The sequence below is a fragment of the Falco peregrinus genome, chromosome 8, assembly GCF_023634155.1.
Source record: "Falco peregrinus isolate bFalPer1 chromosome 8, bFalPer1.pri, whole genome shotgun sequence".
Classification (NCBI taxonomy): domain Eukaryota; kingdom Metazoa; phylum Chordata; class Aves; order Falconiformes; family Falconidae; genus Falco; species Falco peregrinus.
The window spans coordinates 37,456,253-37,475,519 of record NC_073728.1 but is presented as its reverse complement, the minus strand read 5'-3'; the positions used below and the strand labels follow the sequence as shown (position 1 = coordinate 37,475,519).

General features: G+C 36.6%; 1 protein-coding gene across 1 annotated transcript in view; it reads right to left on the bottom strand.

The window, feature by feature from the left end:
• Window positions 1–934: 934 nt before the first annotated feature.
• Window positions 935–19,267, bottom strand: part of SPOPL (speckle type BTB/POZ protein like) — a 37,582-nt gene continuing 19,249 nt past the window's right edge. The window contains exons 5-11 of the mRNA XM_055812027.1: window positions 16,328–16,455; window positions 11,690–11,867; window positions 11,540–11,595; window positions 9,817–9,939; window positions 7,462–7,604; window positions 7,326–7,379; window positions 935–5,206 (exon numbers count right to left, since the gene is read on the bottom strand). Of these exons, the coding sequence (XP_055668002.1) occupies window positions 5,062–5,206; window positions 7,326–7,379; window positions 7,462–7,604; window positions 9,817–9,939; window positions 11,540–11,595; window positions 11,690–11,867; window positions 16,328–16,455 (827 nt within the window). The 3' untranslated portion in view covers window positions 935–5,061. The remainder of the gene's footprint in view (window positions 5,207–7,325; window positions 7,380–7,461; window positions 7,605–9,816; window positions 9,940–11,539; window positions 11,596–11,689; window positions 11,868–16,327; window positions 16,456–19,267) is intronic.

Below are 19,267 nucleotides of genomic sequence, written 5' to 3'. Positions count from 1 at the left end.
GAAGGTGTAAGTCATGCCATTGTTCATATAAGCCCCACAAGGAACTTTGAGCTGAATCATTACAGAGAAACTTAAGGGATGTATGTTTTAAGCAAACATTGAGAATTTTGCATGTACCTACACACAAAACAGCAACGTGCTGTGCTGAGATACTCAAGACCGCCCTGTGACGACAGCGAGGTATCCTTATTTGTTACCCAAGTCATCCTAGGAAGAACTGCAGTGGTTGACTGTGCCACATTCTTGCCGTAGCCTAAATAACACAAGACAGGTAACTGCGTGTGTTCAAATGACCTGCATCATGTTTATAAACTTACCTTGGCATCATGGTTTTCTGGAGTTTGGTGCATCCAAAGTCAAATACAGAGCAGCCTATCAGTAGCGCTACTTGTCTTCGCAAGGTATCGGTAAGCGTATTACACCCCATGAACTGCCCAGACAGATTATTCTTACATACCACTGCTCCCATAACAAATGCAAGCAACATTTCTGTGGTCACAATAAGCCTATACTCCTTGACAAGAAAAAAAGAAAACCAAGACGGTTTGCAATGGTAAATGGAAAAAGAAACCAAATCTCTTGGAAACCATGAGGCCCATCTTCATTACCACAGGATCAACTCTTCTTCCCACTGAGCATCGGTTCTGACAGTCTGTATAAAGGCAGTGATTTCTCAGGCAAGTTACAAGCTGTTCGGAGGTCTAAGTTATTTGCGTGTCAAAATGGAAAAAATAACAAAGTTATGGAGATCAGAGCAAGACTGCAATACGATCCTCCCCAGGAAAGGTTTCCAGAAGGACAGCAGCATATTTTACACTAGACTGATTGACAGTGCTAATAAAATGCTTCTCTCCTTTGAGAAAGGTTAAGGTAGCCATTGGGAACATATACAGGGGGAAAAAAAAAAAACACATATACAAGCCACACAGACACATTCTGTATAAGTAACAACTTTATTGTAACTTGATGTGCTGAAATGCAAAAATATTTTCAGCAACAAGGTACAAAAAGTATTTCACCATTAACATCAGCTGATAAAAAAGGCTGGATGGTTTGATACAACTGTTTACATATCTGAATTCTCTTTAATCATTTCCACCCCAAAACAGGTCTAAGTTATTTCACTGGTTTAATTTCTAAAATAGGACTCATTGATCTTAAGCCTTCAAAAACCAGGTTACAAATACAGTGAAGTTCCTTGCAAAACACTTGAAATAGTGAATTCCCTTTACAAACGTAGTCCATTTACTGTAAGCAGAAGCCAGGTTATGAGATTAAGTCAGTATCTTGTTAGCTAAGGAGCTAAACTCTGCACTAAATATGCTATCAACACCAGACAAAGAGGACAGTTAACATTCCACTTGTCAATTACAAAAAAATAAATCAATTAAGCTTAGAAATTTTAACCAACTGTAAAATTCAACAATATTTCAGGTAGCAATACCTCACATTTGCAATTCACTGTCTTTTATGAAACACAGTTTCAAATACTGCACATAGTTTTATTCTCCCAAGGGAGAAATCTTACCACGAGCATTTAAAAGGAACATAATCTCCATGTAGATCTTCTACTGACCTTCTGTGCAAAGGTGAATTTTATACTAAGTACTCAACGTTTAGAAAAACATCAGAACTAGAGTAACTTGTAAAACTAACTTTGTGTCCATGATTATCACATTTTGACATACACTTATTTTGTAACAGCAAATATTTTCACATTTTCACAAAAATATACCATTACTTAACTTGTATCTGTAATGCTTATTTTGTGTGTAGTTTTTACCTCAGTGAAACTGAATTTAGGAAGCAAGAATCAACATGCAAGAGAGCTCACATGGGTAATTTGTAACTTTTCCATCTCAACTGTGTATCAAATAGCATTCTCCTTCACCTTTAAAAATCCCTTTTAAAAAGATCTTGTATCCTGTTAAATCTTCTCTTCATCACTACAACAGTTTCCTAAAAGGCACAATGTGTTCATACTTCTGCATGCAGTAAATGGACTAGGAGATAAGGATTTATTGAAGCATCTTCCACCCAAAGTATCTCCTTAGGAGAGGTTCAAACGGGAAAAAAAAATAAGATATATATATATAATACATAGTAGCATTTTAACAGCAAATTTGAGTCCTTATTTTTAGAAAGTCAAAGTCATTCTTGACAAAAAACACCACACAGTCATACACACGCGCACGCACACACAGGACACATGCAGGGTTCTCCCCAGAGAAGTATGGAAGCGGTGGTTCACACGTATCTGAGGGAGTAGTGTTGGCAAGCCAAAACATGGCACCTTCATACATTATATTCCTAATCTGTATAGAAAACTAAGAAACCCCCGCTAAGATTTCAGCCTGAAAAAAAACCTGTCCGTTGTATGAGATAGTCTTATATCTGCTGCACTTAGAACTGGCAACTGAGGTTTAAAGGGCAAGCTCTTGAGATGTGGAGAATAAAAAAAGCTACTGAATCCAAAGGAGAAGGTTGCAATTACCAGCTATCCTGTTCCAGTGAGAACACTGCATGTAGTTATTAAAGAATAGAAGCAGTGAATAAATTAGTGCACTCACTTAAGAATATGGCAACCATTTTACCTTTTTCTTAAGAGCTGACAAACCTTGAAAACATACATAATAAATAAAATCAAATCTAAACAAATCAATTGTCATTCTTGTTGGGTTGGTGGGGTTTTTTTCCTGTTAATGCATGGTATACACTGCCTGACTTGAGAAGTGGACACTCTATGATGAAGACAATAGTACAGCACAGTGTCTGACATTTTTTGGTACAAAGTGTGCTATTAAGCTTCTAAAAGAAAAGTTTTCATGGAAGTCTAAGCTTTCCATTTGACTACTGTATGTTGTTACTTTAGAACAAGCTGAACTGGACAATCATTACAGCATTAAATATTCAAGTCACTTCGTATGTCAGAGCTGCAAGTTTTACCAGTGATAAGTATGAGGATATATAGTTCTAACGCATTACACAGTGCAGCAAAAACATCACTATTTTGGAGGGAACAATTATCTTTACATCTTATTGTGAAGAATGCTTACGAGACCTTATTTTAGATAAATATTTAAAAATTGATAAAAGGATAAATCTTTGTAAATATATAATTTGATGCCTTACATACTATTAAAGTTTCTGATTTTACACTTTATCCATCAAAGATTTAGTTAGAAGGTAAGAAGAAAATGCACATTTAGAGGTTACTTTATTCTTCAAACTTGGACCGGGCGTTTTTTCCAATTTATCTTTGCTAATGGTTTACTAGATGCCAAAGTATAAAACTATACACTCTTTCCTCTAAAAATTTTGTTCAGCGCAAATTTAGGTGAATCTTAATGAAATGAGGATGGAGATAGATTTTTAAGATGGTAAATCTGAAATTCTTCCTCTCTCCTCCCTGCATAACTCCTTTTAATAGGGAAACTAAAACCCTTATGCAAATATGTTTATAAATTAGGTGAGATCTCCTCCCATTCCCCACTGCTAAACCCAAGTCTTCCCAGAAAAGAAATATAGCATATTATCACTATTACAGTAAACTCAATGCAATAACTCAGGAAACATTTAGAGTGTGCACTACTGCAGAATTTTCCTCCCAATTGTAAACAAAGCTATCAAACACTGAGGATGTTGATATTAAAGCTAAGATTTATATAATAAGGAACTGGCCCATGACAAGCAGTTTACAAATGTTTCATCCTTTTCACATTATGCAGAATTTCAATACCATCCACAATGCTAGCACAATAACTGAAATGCAAGACTGAGCAAGTCTCTGCTTGCAAATACCATCTGACATTTTGGGGAAATATTCCTCTTGATGTGCACATAACCTCCTTAGGTGTTAATGGAAGCTGTGCACATCCGTCAAGATGGGAAAAAAATCCCTTCAAAACTTTACCATTCACATGCCTTTTTCAAATAAGCGAAAAATATTCTGTTAGTTAAATATGAAAGCTTGCAATAGCCACCTTCAATTGAGTCTTAAAAAGACATGCCTTTCTTTCTAACAAAACTAAATCCCATGTGGCTGTGGGCATCTTAAAATGTATCTAAAAAGTTAAGCCACAATTACCTGTACCTCATTATCATCAAAAGCAAAATATATATGTACCACACAACATACAAAAGTTACACGTTAAAAGTGCATATTCAGAATCCATTTGGCCCATTTCTTCAATTTACATTTGGTCATTCTATGCATCCTTTACTTTTCTATGAAACCATACACGTGGGATATATTTTTTCCATACACAACACTATTCTGTTTTCACATTGAACTCTTTACCTCTCGGTCAGTTCTGCATTAAATGTAAACTAATGATGGACCATAAAGAAACACAAGCAAGAGGTTTATTCTGTGTTTCTTTTTACCATTTGGACAGCTTTGACACACACACACAATAAGCATTACAAACTGTAATGAAAATACATTTTTGGGCCAAACCATTGCATATTTGCCCCCACAATGAAAAATAAATTATGTTCAAAGCAGTATATTGCCATAAATAGCCTATAGGCATCTGCTGAAGGTAAACAGGCTCTCCCTATATTTAGCACTTGTCTAGGGTACATGATGTGCCTCTGGTTCAAGTGCTTCTAATGAGAGGCTAGTTAAAACCTTCCAGTTAGCACAGGACCAAACTATAATCATTTTCTTTTCTTCTGAAAATAATGGAAGATCCCTTTCAAAAATTAATCTTCAGTTATCAACTTTACTGCATTATGGAGCTAGTGCAATCCTGCAGAGCCTAGTCAAAAAGACAAGGCACATTTAAAAATAATAATAAAAAAATCAAGATACATTAAACTATATGGACTAGAGAGTCATTGAAGATAATTTAAGGCCTTTCAGTGAATTAGAGTAATCAGTCTAATTTAAAGCTGAGGATTAAACCATAAATTATCCATCTGAAAAGCAAACAATAGGCTTTTTCAGCTTCTGTTCTGTGGACAAGGATAACAAAAACTCTTGTTATGGTTTGTGAAAACACCTCTGGACATGGAGGAGTAGAGTCAATTCAATTTCTCTAAAGTTCATGGAAGATTTCATGACTGTTTTAGCCGTTTGCGTGGAATGCCAAACTGTGGACACTGTGCAGATGCTAGTGCGCGAAAGGCCTCTGCTACTAAGTGAGGGTGGGAGTGGATCATGGACTTCCAACCTGCTGTTTCCATTATGTCTGTTGCTTGGCTGAAAACAGAAGTATTAAGAATGGTCACACAATTTTACAAACCAAATGCACAAATGCACAGTGGAGAAGAGCAGGCAAGGCAGATCTACTGCAGAAGAGCAGTTGAGCACTATCAGACACTAGGCTTTATGAATGCCAGTAAAATTGCCATTCAAAGGCAGCAAATTGCAATTTGGTTATATTAATATCATCACATGTAGGACACAGGGTACTTACTCTGCTCTACTCTGTACCAGCAAGACCTCAGGTAGCAAATAGTGTCCAATACTGGGCACCATGTAAAGATAACTGCCTTGAAATTGCTCAGGAAAACCAATAAAAATAAGAGGGAAATTAGAAGTGAGGTCTAGTGCAGAGACAAAAGGCAAGGGAAGACACGGTAACCTCATTACCTAGAAGGGCATGCTCAGTTTGGGGAGAGAGAAGGATGATAAGATGAATCAGCTGAAACTGCAGCAAAAATGATGTAGTTCATGCACTAGAAAAGCCACAAAGACAGATTAGCTGGCTAACTACAGAACCCTTTACTGGGAGCTTGCAGTTACAGTACCAGTAGAGCATACTTGAGAACATTTACTCTTTCTTCAGTACAAGATAACGGACTACATTTAGAATGACTTTCAATGGCCACTGTTGATTTTGAACTAACACAGAAGGAACAACAGATTTCAGCAAGTAGAACACTGACATCCAGGTGATTAAAAACTATGTATTTACTTTCTTATGAAATAATGTAGAATAAAACCATAAAATCCATTCTGTACATGAAGAATATTACACTGGTTGGGATGCATCCCACATTGACACAGGATCAATTTGTAATTTGGAACCAACAGCTTATGCCTCAAGCCCAAGTTTCCACGGCCCTGCAATTTCAAAAGCCTCTCATGAGCACCTTCACACCTTCACACTGCTTCAGGACCACTGTCAAGCATAAAGTTAACAGCTGACCTCTACACTATACGATCTCTAAAAAAAACTTTTGCAGATTTCTAATGCAAGCCTTTAATCTTCTGCTGCAAGTCAGTAAAGGTAAGTGCCTGAAGAAACAAAACCAAAGTTCATACTCCCCGGTGCCCAGAGCCAGTAAATTAAACCAGGCCCTCTCACATTACTTCTTTGGTTTATTGCAGATGCTTTAGCTGAAGTTAAGATGACCAGCATCTTCACTACCAATTACCAAAGGCAGAATTCAGCTCAGTAAATTCCAAATCACTTGAGAAGGAACATGTCAACTAGTTTACATTATTGTGCATTCTGACTTATCTTTTTTAATTTTCCTACTGGCATTTTACTATTTACCTTCTACCACCCACTTCCTTGTCCATGTAATGCTTAATCAATAGGCCTGTGAAGATGTTTCTGGCCTTTTTTTTTAAAAAAAAAAAAAGCAGAAACACTAGTATTAACTGGTACAACACAGCTTATAACTTCTCTGGAGATTCTGACCGTAAGTAATAAGTGCTCTGCTATTCTTTTACTGTTCCAGCCTACCACTGGCTATTCTGAAGCTGGCTGTCTTCTATTCCATGATTCACTTGAGCTGTTCTAAACATATGCTGCAATCTGTCCTACAGTCCCACATATTCTCAACCTATTTCCAGTGTAGGCATGAGCACTTACGGACTCAGCCAGATCAGAGGGACCTGACTGACCAGTTGTGTGGCCTCAATACTAGCGCTGGCATGGGGGAAGGTGCACAAACATGTTGCCTAAGGCAAAAAGAGCAACTGCCCTCCTTTCTTTGGAAAGGCTGCAGGCTCAGATTGACCTAAGGAAGTCTGGAAACCACACTGGGGTTGTCACTCCTCCAGCCACAAACCTGGTTAGTCAAGAGAATGGTTTCCTTCATAAAGGTTGCTGACACCACCTCACAGCACTGCTGTGTCCCTAGGAAAGGAAGGAAAGCCAGCTACGGTTACGATCTCACACCGAAGGGCAGTTAACTGTCCCTGTCGTTTAAGGAGGAAGTCACAATCACAACCAGGTTAGCATCTGCTGAAGCCTACTTCCGATCAGTGACTGCCCTCAGCAGTGTGGAAATGAATCAACAGTTCTTAAGATCTGCAGTCTGTTTAGCATTGTTTGCACAGAACATTGTGAGGCAGGGAAACTTACTTGCTATTCCAGTTTTTCCCATCTTTACACCCAAGTTGTCTAAGAACACTGCACCTGTAAGAGAGAACTGTGCTAATATTGAAAAGGTACACAAAGCATAAATACAAATATATTTAGAGTCTCAAATATTACTTGCCTGTTAATAAAGTCTATTGCTTGTGCTTTTAACTGTTCAGCGCTGTGCAAATCTGCGAGGATAAGAATGTCAGCAACATTTTCTACCGAGAGGTTACTACACAGTGCTTCCTCACACATGACCTTCAGCCGTTCCAGTGCATACTGATAAAAGAAAAAACTACACTAATCATTCTTCAAACTCGTTCTTTCTACCGTTATCTCTACAGCTTAACACAGTTCCAGTCATGAAAATGCTTGGTGCCTCCCACACTTAAACTGCTTCCAAACAGGTAATTCAAAATTCAATATGCTGCACTGATGAGTCCTCAAAGGGTAAGAAATGCATTAGGTTTGACACAAACTGAGCAAATGCTTACTAAGAGAACTTTTAATAAAACAACAAACCCAACTTATTCAGAAGTTTTCTTTTTCCTTCAGTTTGGTAAGGGAAAAAAGAGCAAGGAACAGACATGGGCTCTTTATCAAAATCATCATTAGGTGGGGTTACATCTCTAAGCAAGAGACAAGAAATTATACAATGGAAAGTATTTGTTAAACTGTCCAAGGGAAAATACATTAGCCTGTTTGAAACTACCTTGTTCCAAGTTTAGCCCCATCCCCATCTGAATTTCTTAATTTCTTCCATACCCTTGACACAGCCTACCAGAAAACTGAGTAATTGCATTCCCACATTATATTTGCGTGAATAAACTGTGCTTTCTTGAGGCATGCCATGGTCTGAACAGGTTTCATTCAGCTGTATACATTTCTACTGAGATCTTACTCATCCCATTTAGTTTAGCATCTTTCAGATACAGTTTTCAAGTCCAAAAAGAATTTCAGCCACATAAGTGGCATATATTCAAATTGCCAGTCACACGTTTGTGTTAGCAACTGTTCATGCAACAAAGAAACACCACTTAAGAAAACTCAATTTATTAGGCTAACATCTATCTAGACCTATGCATTTTTACTTCCATTTTATTACTACAGTATTCCTCAGGTTACCTCTACTTACAGTAAATACATATAAATTGCAACAATCTGTACCCACCAGGTAATTCAGCAGTGTAATGCCTTTGGTAATATGCAGAACACTCATTTCTTAGATTATTATTATTTCACATTCAGAACAAATAGCAAAAATTTTCTAGCAGTTTTTTACTGTTACAAAAAGCTACAGGGACCTCCTAGATCACCATTTTTGTTTTCTGGTATTGTGGACAAGCATGCAACTGTACATTATAATATTCTCTACATTTATCAATTATGCCCTAAATAAAGGCCATCATTCATAAAACACCACCATTTCCCCTTCCTGCTTGAGTGTACTGAAACTTAACAAAAGACCATCAGCTTTGGAAGGTGAGATGCTGGCAGTGACAGGTGAAAAGAGTGGTAAGTCAAAGGGCAGCATCAGGTCAAGAGATGATGAAAAAAAAAAAAAAAAAAACCAAAAAACAGAACACATTAAGCTGCCAGAAAAGAAATTATAAGTGTTTCTTGAAATTAACTACTGGGATGACTTACACTACCTTAAATGACTTAATTGAGATTGATTATGAGAATAGGCTGGTTTTATCACTAATGTTTTACGGATACGACTGCACAGCCAATGCAGAAATTGCAAAGTTAGTTTAACAAATTGCCACACTCAGAGTGAAAAAAGTTTCCAATTACACAAACTGAAATTAGTATTTTCCGGATTCTAAACTACTTACGCCTCCTCAGGGAAAGACAACTGTGTGCCCTCTGAGGAAAGTTAACTAAAATTTCAACCCAAGTTTTAAAGCAGTGAAGAATAAAACCAAGGTATGGGTCAAGTTTTTAAAGTGTAAGAAAAACTGTAAATGATGCTATGAAAGGGAATAATCTCACCTTAATTTCTGTGCTGTTATAAGTCCCCTCACCTCAAAAATAGTAAAAAAAATATTTCACAGAGCAACAATTTAAAGAATAGAAAAGAGCCCAATACAGAAGCTATGAAAGATTAGAATTACTATATTTGTAAGGAAGACAAAAAATGTCTGAAGCAGCAGTATTTTAGGGAGCAGAGTTAATTCAAACACTTGTATAAATCCTCTTTAAGAATACGAAGATCTAGAATACATTTCATTTGAGACCAATTTTCCAAATCATATTGCTGATAAAAAAATTTGGATAGTAAGTATAATTAATATCTGAAACTTCTGATCAAGAAATATTTATAAGACTTCTACTGCTAAAGATAAGTCTGTTCTCTCCCATCTTTCTCCATTTCTGATGAGATCTGGTTTTCATATTAATATCAAAATATATATCAAACTGAAAAGATACTTTTATTTTAGAAGAATGTTACAAAGATTAGGTTTGAGAACCGGAGTCCGTTACTTACTTTGTCTGCAGCTGCCAACAAATTGTCAGCCATTTTTTCAAGGTTTGGTGCTTTTCCTGTGTAAATGAATCTCATCATTTCTTTAAAAACTTCAGGGTCTACATCATTTATTTCTACACGATTCTGGTGAAGAAGAATAATCAATAAAAGCCTCTGGTTTAGCTACAACTTTAAAGTGAACATATCAAGTATCATCTGCACGGACACTACGAGCATTTGCCATCCATCATACAAAAATTCTTACACATTTAAGTTAACATTCAACCATATTAAGCAAAAAGTAATCAAAATCAGTAGCTCTTAAAGTCAGGCAGAAATCTGTTGGAAAAGCCTCAACAATAAAAAGTTATTGCTGCTTTTTTTTTCTAGAAATGTCTAATTCTGGACTCCATTGCACAGGCTGTACATAAAACTCAAGGCACAGTTTCAGAAATATTTAAAAGTGGTGCAGAGTTTCCAGCTTGACAATGATGTGTTTGGAACATCACAAGTCAGAGCAGCAGACAAAGTGAGCCATTTTTGGCTTGACTTAAATTGAGTCAACACAGCCTGTTTTGTTCTCAGAATCCAAAAAGCAAACAAAGCAGCACATCTAGCTGACATTGTGTAGCTGAAGACTGTCCTAATAGAACTGTGGTATTGTGTGCTTCACCCATGCTCTAATAGTATTCCCTATAAGCAACTAATGAAGTAGGAAATAATGTCAAAGATATACAAGCAAGCAACAGACTTTTGAACGGAGTACAAAACTCACAGGCTATCTATCAGCCCATGAGATGTAAACGTTCTGGTTCCCTGTCCACTGAACCACATACAGCATTTAGGAGTAGGGCTGCACTACTGAAGCTGTGACACGTCCAAGTTTCTTTCAGTCCAAAAATCTCGATAAAATGCTTCCAATATTCCAATTCTACCTGTGAAAGTTTCCAGACTAGAGAAGTGCAGCGGAGAAAAACACCACGTCAGTGAAACACTGTTGTGCTACAGCACCATATTTCTCTGATTTATTTGTTCACACAAGTGGCACCATTGCAGCCTCCGTAACTAAGTGATGATCACCTACTACAGTCCTTGAGGGAGCTGATCAGTCCCTTGCTTTTTCATGGATTCTGCCTGTAACCAACCCATTTTAGATATTATTCTTCATGAAATACACAAACAACCCCTCATAAAAGCAGAAGCAGCTCTCTGCTGATTAAGTAACTACCCTTCCAGAACACTTATACAGGTCAAGTGCCTGCAGGAACTGTGAATGAGGAGAGCTTCACTGCCTCGGGGCTTAGTTTGAGTCATAATTCACCTATTGTTTGTGTCATAGCTACCATATAAAATGTTTTAATGCACTACAGCAAAATCTTAATGAAGTCAATCAGCTTACGTGAAGGAATAAAAGCACAAAGGGGAAGAGATTACTAGGTCAACTACATCAGTAGCTAATGTTAAAAAAAAAAACAACCAACCAACACTGATCTCGGGCAGATAGTACCTGAAAGAACAAATCCTCCCTCCAGAACATCTGCATGGTCAGCCCTATCTGCTTTTTCTACGCAAAGAAACTCCCCCAGAACTCAACAAGAGAGTGTTCAGGAGTAATACCTCCTCCACTCATGCACCACCATGCAGTACTCATCTTCCTCAACTGGCAATACTTGAAGATCTCTGCAACTTTCCCCTTTTTCATAAGGTACAAATATTTACAGGTAAAGTTTTCTGTCAGGCTTACCTTTTTGCTTTCCTCCATTTCATGCTCAAACATTGCATTAAAAACCGGAGATCGTGCTGTATCAAGAAAGGTAAATATTAAATATAATCAAATTTTAAACTTTTAGCAATTTAAATTACAAAATAATAGCAATACAAAAGTAGAAAGTACCTGCAAGGACAGATTTATGAGCTTTGAATTCTTGTCCTCCTACATAAAAACTGCAATCTGTAAATCTTGTTGTTTCCCAGAGATTCCCTAAATCTTCTGCTAGTCGACATTCAGGTACCTTCAAAGTGTTTGTATTAGACTGTCCTGATATATTTACTGAGTCTTGGACCACGCTTACCTAACAGAAAATCACAGCAAGACAACTCCTTCATAACTGAATGCTAACAATAAATAAATTACAGTACCTATTGCTAGAACTTCAGCAATTCCAAAGCAAAGCAAAAAACAGTAGTTTCTGGCATTAGGCCAGAGCCATAAAAGCAAACTGTAAAGCATTGGTTTAAGTATCATAAAACAAACACAGCTTTACATACAGACTCTAATATTGTGTATTTATCCAACCAAAACAAAAAGAGAGAGCACAATACCACATGCCACCTGACAGAAATGCCAGAGTAAATAAGTCAAGGACAGATATGGGTTTTGGGATACCAGTGGGATCAAAAAGCAAGTTAATGCTATTTCAGAGATAAATTTAACACTTTAACGTTCTTCGCATGTGTAATTAAAATATATACACTACAAAATCCTAAACAGATCATCAGGATCACAAGGTCACTGAAAATGTGAAGATCCACATAAAGTTTGAATAGTATGATATTTCTAATTTTAATTACAGTAAGTTTATATTTAACGTGCAATGTGATAATGCAAATTAAGTGCAAGTAACATAGTTCCTTCATTATTTCATTTTACTGTGTCCAACTGAGGCAGGAATCACAAGTGATTGTCTTCCAAACGAGATTAAAAGCCATTATTTTAGAAATAATAGCCAATGAAATACAAGATGTAGTAGGTAACTTCAATAATGAAACACATGGTCACAGGATATAATTTTCGTACAGAACTAGTTAAGAAAACTGCAAAATATGCGCATTTGAAGTGAATATACTGCTATTATTTTCCATCAAGTCTTTTACATAAAGACAGTAGCATTCTTTTTTTCATGTATCTTTACATACTAAGTCATTTTAATCAGTACGTTGTGAAAACAGAAGAATCCAGCAAGTTTCACTTCTGCTGTCTGAGATCACATGCCTGAGAATAAAACCTTCATAAGGAAGAGCCATACTACAAGATCTTGATAACTGCATCTCCCAAATACAGAAAATTAGGATTATATATTCAAGAGAAATGCTGACACTGTTAAGATCAGTGCTTTGTTTGATTTCCTGAGGCACAGCATCTGGAATAAATCTGGCATAAAGCAAAAATAGCATAGCTAAGCTTCACAGAAGTTGGAGCACTGCAAACCAAACTCCAGATCAGAAGAGGGGGACGATCCAATTAAGACAGAAGCTTGGGGATTTGAATCATTGCTTAATGCCCTGTTTCATCCCATACCCCCTTGTGATTATAATAAAATCCTTTATGTTCTTCCACCTTTTAAGGGGGGAAAAAAAAAATATATATATATACCCCAAAGCACTGAAATTTCACTTTCACAGTAAGACTAGCTATTTACAGCACTGAAAAAAAAATCTATAGAGCTGTTGTGTACTCTATTTCACAGTTTTCATACACACATAGTGATTTCAGGAGATATACATACACACAACAAAGTTTTAGCTTAGCAAAGTTGTCTTCTGTTGCCAACGGAGAACTCTGCTTCTTAAAACTTCACGACCCAAGCTGTCTGCAGAGCAGCCTCTTGTTAGCTACAGGCAGTGCCTAGGAAGTTCATCTACACATTCTTTACAAGTACTTAAACTGATCTCTGATGTTCCCAGCTTCTATTTCAGAATGGCTAATATATAGACAGTTGTGCAACACAACCATTTGTTGAGACATCCTTTAAGGATATAAGCCAAGCAAGATTTTAGTTCAAGTCTCCTGCATCTAAGTGGCCTGGCATGTATTGTCTATAGATAATAACGATTTAAAGATTCTGAATACAAACACAGGGGTTTGATATTTCATCTCACTTGTCCTGACAGTAAGCTTAACGAGTAGGTTTTTTTATTTAAATCAAGCTGAAATCCAATCAAGTTTATCCTACATACAAACTGAAAACTCATCCTCGGCTAAAAGTGACTGGTTTACGATTGTCTCAACACTTGACACAAATCCTTACACTTCAGGCACCTTAGAGCTGTGTTCATAAAAATCACTCACAAGAGTGAAGGTATTTCTTCACTAAACTGCAGGAATGAAGATGCTAAAACTAACAGCAGTCTAGCCAAGACTTCCAGGTACTCTACAAGGTCTGATTTACTTAGGAATCAATCCAACATGAAGCTTCTGCACAGCATACATACTCTAGGGGCACAGGTCCTGTTTGCATTGCCTACCCTCACGTGTAAAGGTATATAAAAATCTATAAACTAGAACCTGAACAAGTTGTGTGTGATGACAGTTAACATTGATAACGTCTATCGTTTTCTTGGGTTTGAATCTCTGGTGATCCAATAGTAAAGATGCTGTAAGTGATACCCTAGACTATTCAGCCTAAGCTAAGTAAGAGATCTGTGAAAGTACTCACTAGGAAAAACAATCCTGCAGAGAATTGTCTGTTCTATCAGCAAATGAAAATAACTGCAAGGCTTCAGTAATTTCAAATCATATGGAAAGTGAGAATGAATGAAAGAGATCAGTTTTCTTAAAGAAATAAAAGTACAAAGTTGTATTAAATCAATAGGTCACTTGGTGGTGGCAACATCCGACTTTGCAAGAAGTATTTAACAACCATTCACCTTCCAAGCCAAGAACACATCCAACTGATCTTAAGAACATTTAGCAACACAGAAGGAGTATCTTTGCTGCCAAGGAAGGCCAAATAATCCTCCTGCAACCCAACAGGGAGAAAAGAAGAGCCAAACAGCACAGTTGGTACTCAGTGACCTTTACTAAATACTTGCTCTATCTGGCAAGTTTAATCAAGCCAAGTGCAATATAGTTTTAAAGAAGTGGTAAGTCAGCCTTCCAAGCAGGGTACAAGTAGGAAGGCAAACACAGAAATTAGAACTTACACTTAAGTTCTATAAGGACAAAAACTTCAGATTTGTCTATAGAAACAGGTCCTTCAGCCAACATCTGTTATTTCTAATGACAGCTGAAGAGCTAGAACACATCCAAATAACAACATTTAAAAAATATGTTTATTTCCAATTTTTTTTTTTTTTTGCTTTAGCTTGAAACACGCCAGGAGTTATTTTAACATGTTCACTGTGCACATTCAAATGTTGCACCTCCTTCAGCATTTATAATCAGGGTAGGTCAAACACTTCACAAAAGCCACTCACATTAAAACACGGAGAAGCGTTGTAGGGAAACACAGTTATATTTAAAGATTACCATCAAAGCGTAACCAATATTTCTTCTGGAAAATTCAGTATTTGTTCCATTTATTTTTTTAAAAACTTTATCTCTAAGATTAGATAGCGACCTCTTTCCAAAACCAAACAATTTTTAAGTGTTCAGTTACATCAAAGTATTCATTACAAAGAAAACTTAAAATGAGAAAATACTCAAAAGTATCTTTACAGAAGAATAACACACTTGTTACATCTGTTTTTATCATCCAAATAACTGTACTCATAACAAATTTATCATACAGCTAATTTAACTTGTCTAAGTGAAAATAAGATGCACTATACTTGCAATATCTAGTCTCAGGGGCTACATTTCAATTATTCTTCCTACACAGCATAACGACATATAATTAAATTATAATCTTGCCAAAACAATTTTACACGTTTCCTGTAAATACACAGATCAAAGCAAACATAGGAGCAGTTAGAGCATCTATCATCCTCCTAAGTCACTAATCACTTTATGGCACCAAAGATAACCAGTCAATGTATATTTAACATACACTGTACTTACACTGCAACTTCCTCTGGTTTCCATTTTTAAACACTGAGTAAGCTTTTCTCTGAATTTTAATATGACAATTTAGGTTAGCAATGTAACTGATATAGTAGAAGCGACCCATAATGCACCATCAAGTTACATTTACACCACAGCTCTCAACATCAATTCTCAGTATTAAGCAGTCCTTCTACAGGATACTTGCATTTGTTCAAAAAACAAAATGTTTAACAATTATTATAAAAATGAAGTGTTTAATTTACTGGAAAGGCCTGTTCAATGGTTAAAGATGTCAATTATGATATTATAGGAATACAGACTGACAAATAGGGTTTTTTTTTTAAATTAAGAGAACCAGCATGTAGACATTTCCTTTTGCTTATATATTGAAAAACAATCCTATAATTCCAAATACAACTTCAAATAAAAGTGACCTCAGTAAAACCGTACTTTTATAGACAGCATGTATCAGCCACCTTTTACTAAGTATTTCTACAGTCAATTCTAATTTAATCTGGCAGATTCATGGAGAAGCCAAACAGTTTATAAATGATCAATTCAGACTTCTTCTACACTACACTTTAGTAACATGTATCCAAAAAACCAAACAAATACAATACAGCCAAAGCAAATATGTACTTTAATATATTTATAGTTTACAGAAGACAATTTTTATAGCATATTACTGCTTGAATCAACATAAACATCTATCTACTAGAGCGGAAAACATTTTATTTGAAAGTTTACTACTTAAGAACCTATACCCACCTCACAAAATAATGTAAGCTTGTCATCTGGTAGAAGACCATTAGCTTCATCTAGTAAAAAATCTCTTCGGATAAATTTCTTAAAACCCCAGTCCTTGCCTTGCACAAATCGATATGCTCTTTGGCTTTCTGATAAAAAAATAGTTATGCACAAATAAAGCAGGTTAAATAAAAATCTTAACACAAAACACCACCTAAAGTCTATATTAAGGCTAAGTGTTAATCAAGAAATGAATCAATTTAACACATTTGGATCATGTGTCACACTCTTAGAAACCCCACAAAATTAAAACTTTTTAAAATGTTGTAATGGTGTTATTTCATAGAACACTTGACAGTAGAGCACAATTTGCAATTCAGACTATATCATCTCCTTAAATGTTATCTTAGGCACTATCCAGCAAGAGAGGAGTTTTTCAGTTGGTGTTTAAGAATGCCAATGTGTCAAAACAGAAATTGTTCACAGGGAAGTACCATTACAATGAGTTTGTCATCACAAATGCATTCTGACAACACTTCTGCAGTTGTCATAATCTGTTTTGACTTCTTCTTGAAACAGAAAATCTTGTTTCACAGGTTGAAATTATTTTGAAATACAGTAAAAGCATTAAAAAAGCAAAACAGAAATAAAAGCTTTCACATAAACTATTTTTTTGGCCATAGAAAGATATTTATATTTACCTTTTAACCATAGTTAGGAGAATTATTTTTTTTTAATCCATCAGATTTGATGTGATCACACAACCCTTTTCTTCCAGGTCTAAGGTTCATAGCCCACAAAGGGTTCTCCAAGGTCGTATTAGTGCAAACACAACTAATTCAGTAAGATTAGCTGTTTTACATGGCAGGTCCACTGAAAGGTGGCCACTTGTTCCACAAACCGAACCACAGTAAAGAGCACCATATACTTTTACATGGAACTAAAACATGGGAAAGAAGTTATTTGGGAATAGCTTTGAGAATGTAAGTAGAATAAATCATACTCTGAATTATGTTTAGAAAGAGTCTTCAAAATGAAGAGAGCAAGAATACTTCTGAAATAAGACTGGAGGGGAGGGCGGGTAATTTCAAGAAGAGTTCTCTAAGATGGAGCTTTCCTTTCATTCCAAAAAAGCTGGGTGAGAAAGATGTCACCATTTCATTTGCTGTATAGATACTTTAGCCCTCTGGAGAGCAAATTAGAAGTTAAAGTCCAAAGTATGTTATAAAAGCCAAGTATTTTTCATTACAGAACATATTAAAAATATCATTCCTTCTACAATGCCCAAGTTAGGCATCAGGAAAGTGTGTTCTCTACACTAGATAAACTGGTAGCATCACTGAAACAGACTTGACCATGCAACACACTGTGTATGTTACATGTAAAATACGTTGTCCTCACTGCCAATAGCTGGAAAAATGATATTCATAAGTTTTTCACTAGAATTAAGCAAAATGTTGTACAGGTTTTGACTGGGGGTGGGTGGGTTTAACACAATGAACCACCACCCAGGAACGGAGAATGCATGAGGTGTCTCTACCCTTGTCACCTTATTACACTCACATATTCAAACAAAAAAACCGACGCAGAGCACAGAAGCAAAGCTAAAATGCACTTACTGAAGTGCAGCGTGGGCTTTGAGGGCAACAGAACAAATGTAAAATACTGTTCACATTTTTTTAATTTAAAATATATATATATTGTTTAGGGTTTTTTGGCATCTGGATTAGTGTTTTCACATTTTTACCAACTTGCCAAAAACTCACACACCTTAAGAAATAGAATGAAAAATCAAAATCATTTTAAAAAGGTTCAAAAATGTGTTCTCTATATTCAGCCCAATTCTTTATTCTGCAGACTTTGATTTTACTGTATCAGCAACAACCAGTGTGAACGCTCCGAAATTAGGTGATCAGTAGTAATTTCAGTACACAAAACCACAAAAATAAAGCAGCATAAAAGCCTACACATATTTTCCTCCTAATAATGTTAAAATGTTAGTTTGTTACCTGTTTTATACACAGCTTCACCACTTGAAGCAGTTGTCTATGCATGAATTATCAATTTACAAAGGACGTCTTAAGTCAGGCATCATTATACTGTATAAATAAAAACACAGCATCTCCAGAAGCAGATGGCAAATGGCTGGGAAGCCCAAGAATCAAGATTTCTGTTGGTAATTTCCCAAAACGAAAAGATGTTTAATGTTCCTGTTGTGCCAAATACAGGACAGCTACTACTGCAAAAGCTGCAGATGCATCTACCCACTGGATTTTGGTGTTTTAAGACCTTATGATTTTTAGCATTTAAGGTAACACTTGGCAAATACTCTTCAGGAGTGCCTCTCTGAAATGCCTGTAAACTCATGTATACAGCATGAGGAAGAAACAGAAGTAACTACAGGTCTGAGTGCAGCTGCAGGGATACAATCTCCCTGGCCTCACAGAGACACGGTGGGATGGCTCAAGTGACCGCAGTGCTGCAGTGGACAGGTACAAGCTCTTTAGGGAAGCCATGCCAGGAAGGTGAGGGAAGGGAGCTACCCCTTCCACAACAACTGCAGGAATGCACAGAGCTCTACTTGCAACAGATAAACCAGTTGAGAGTTTATGGGTCGGGATTAGACAGCAGCCCCATGCAAGCAATATCATGCTTGGTGTCTGCTGCTAGACCTACTGACCAGGAAGAAACAGGTGACTGGCAGTTGGGGTCCTAGCAGACAGCAAATGAACAAGAGTCAGCAATAAACCCCTAAGGCAAAAGACAGAAGTATAGAACAGGTTGCCCAGATAAGTTCTGGAGCCTCCATCCTCGCAGATATTCAAAGCATGACAGATCCTAAGCAAACTACTCTAACTGACCTGCTTTCAGCACGGGGTTTGGACTGGACAGCCTCCAGAGGTCCCTTGCAACCTCAATAATTCTGTGATACTGTGATTATCTCAAAATATTTTTTGATGC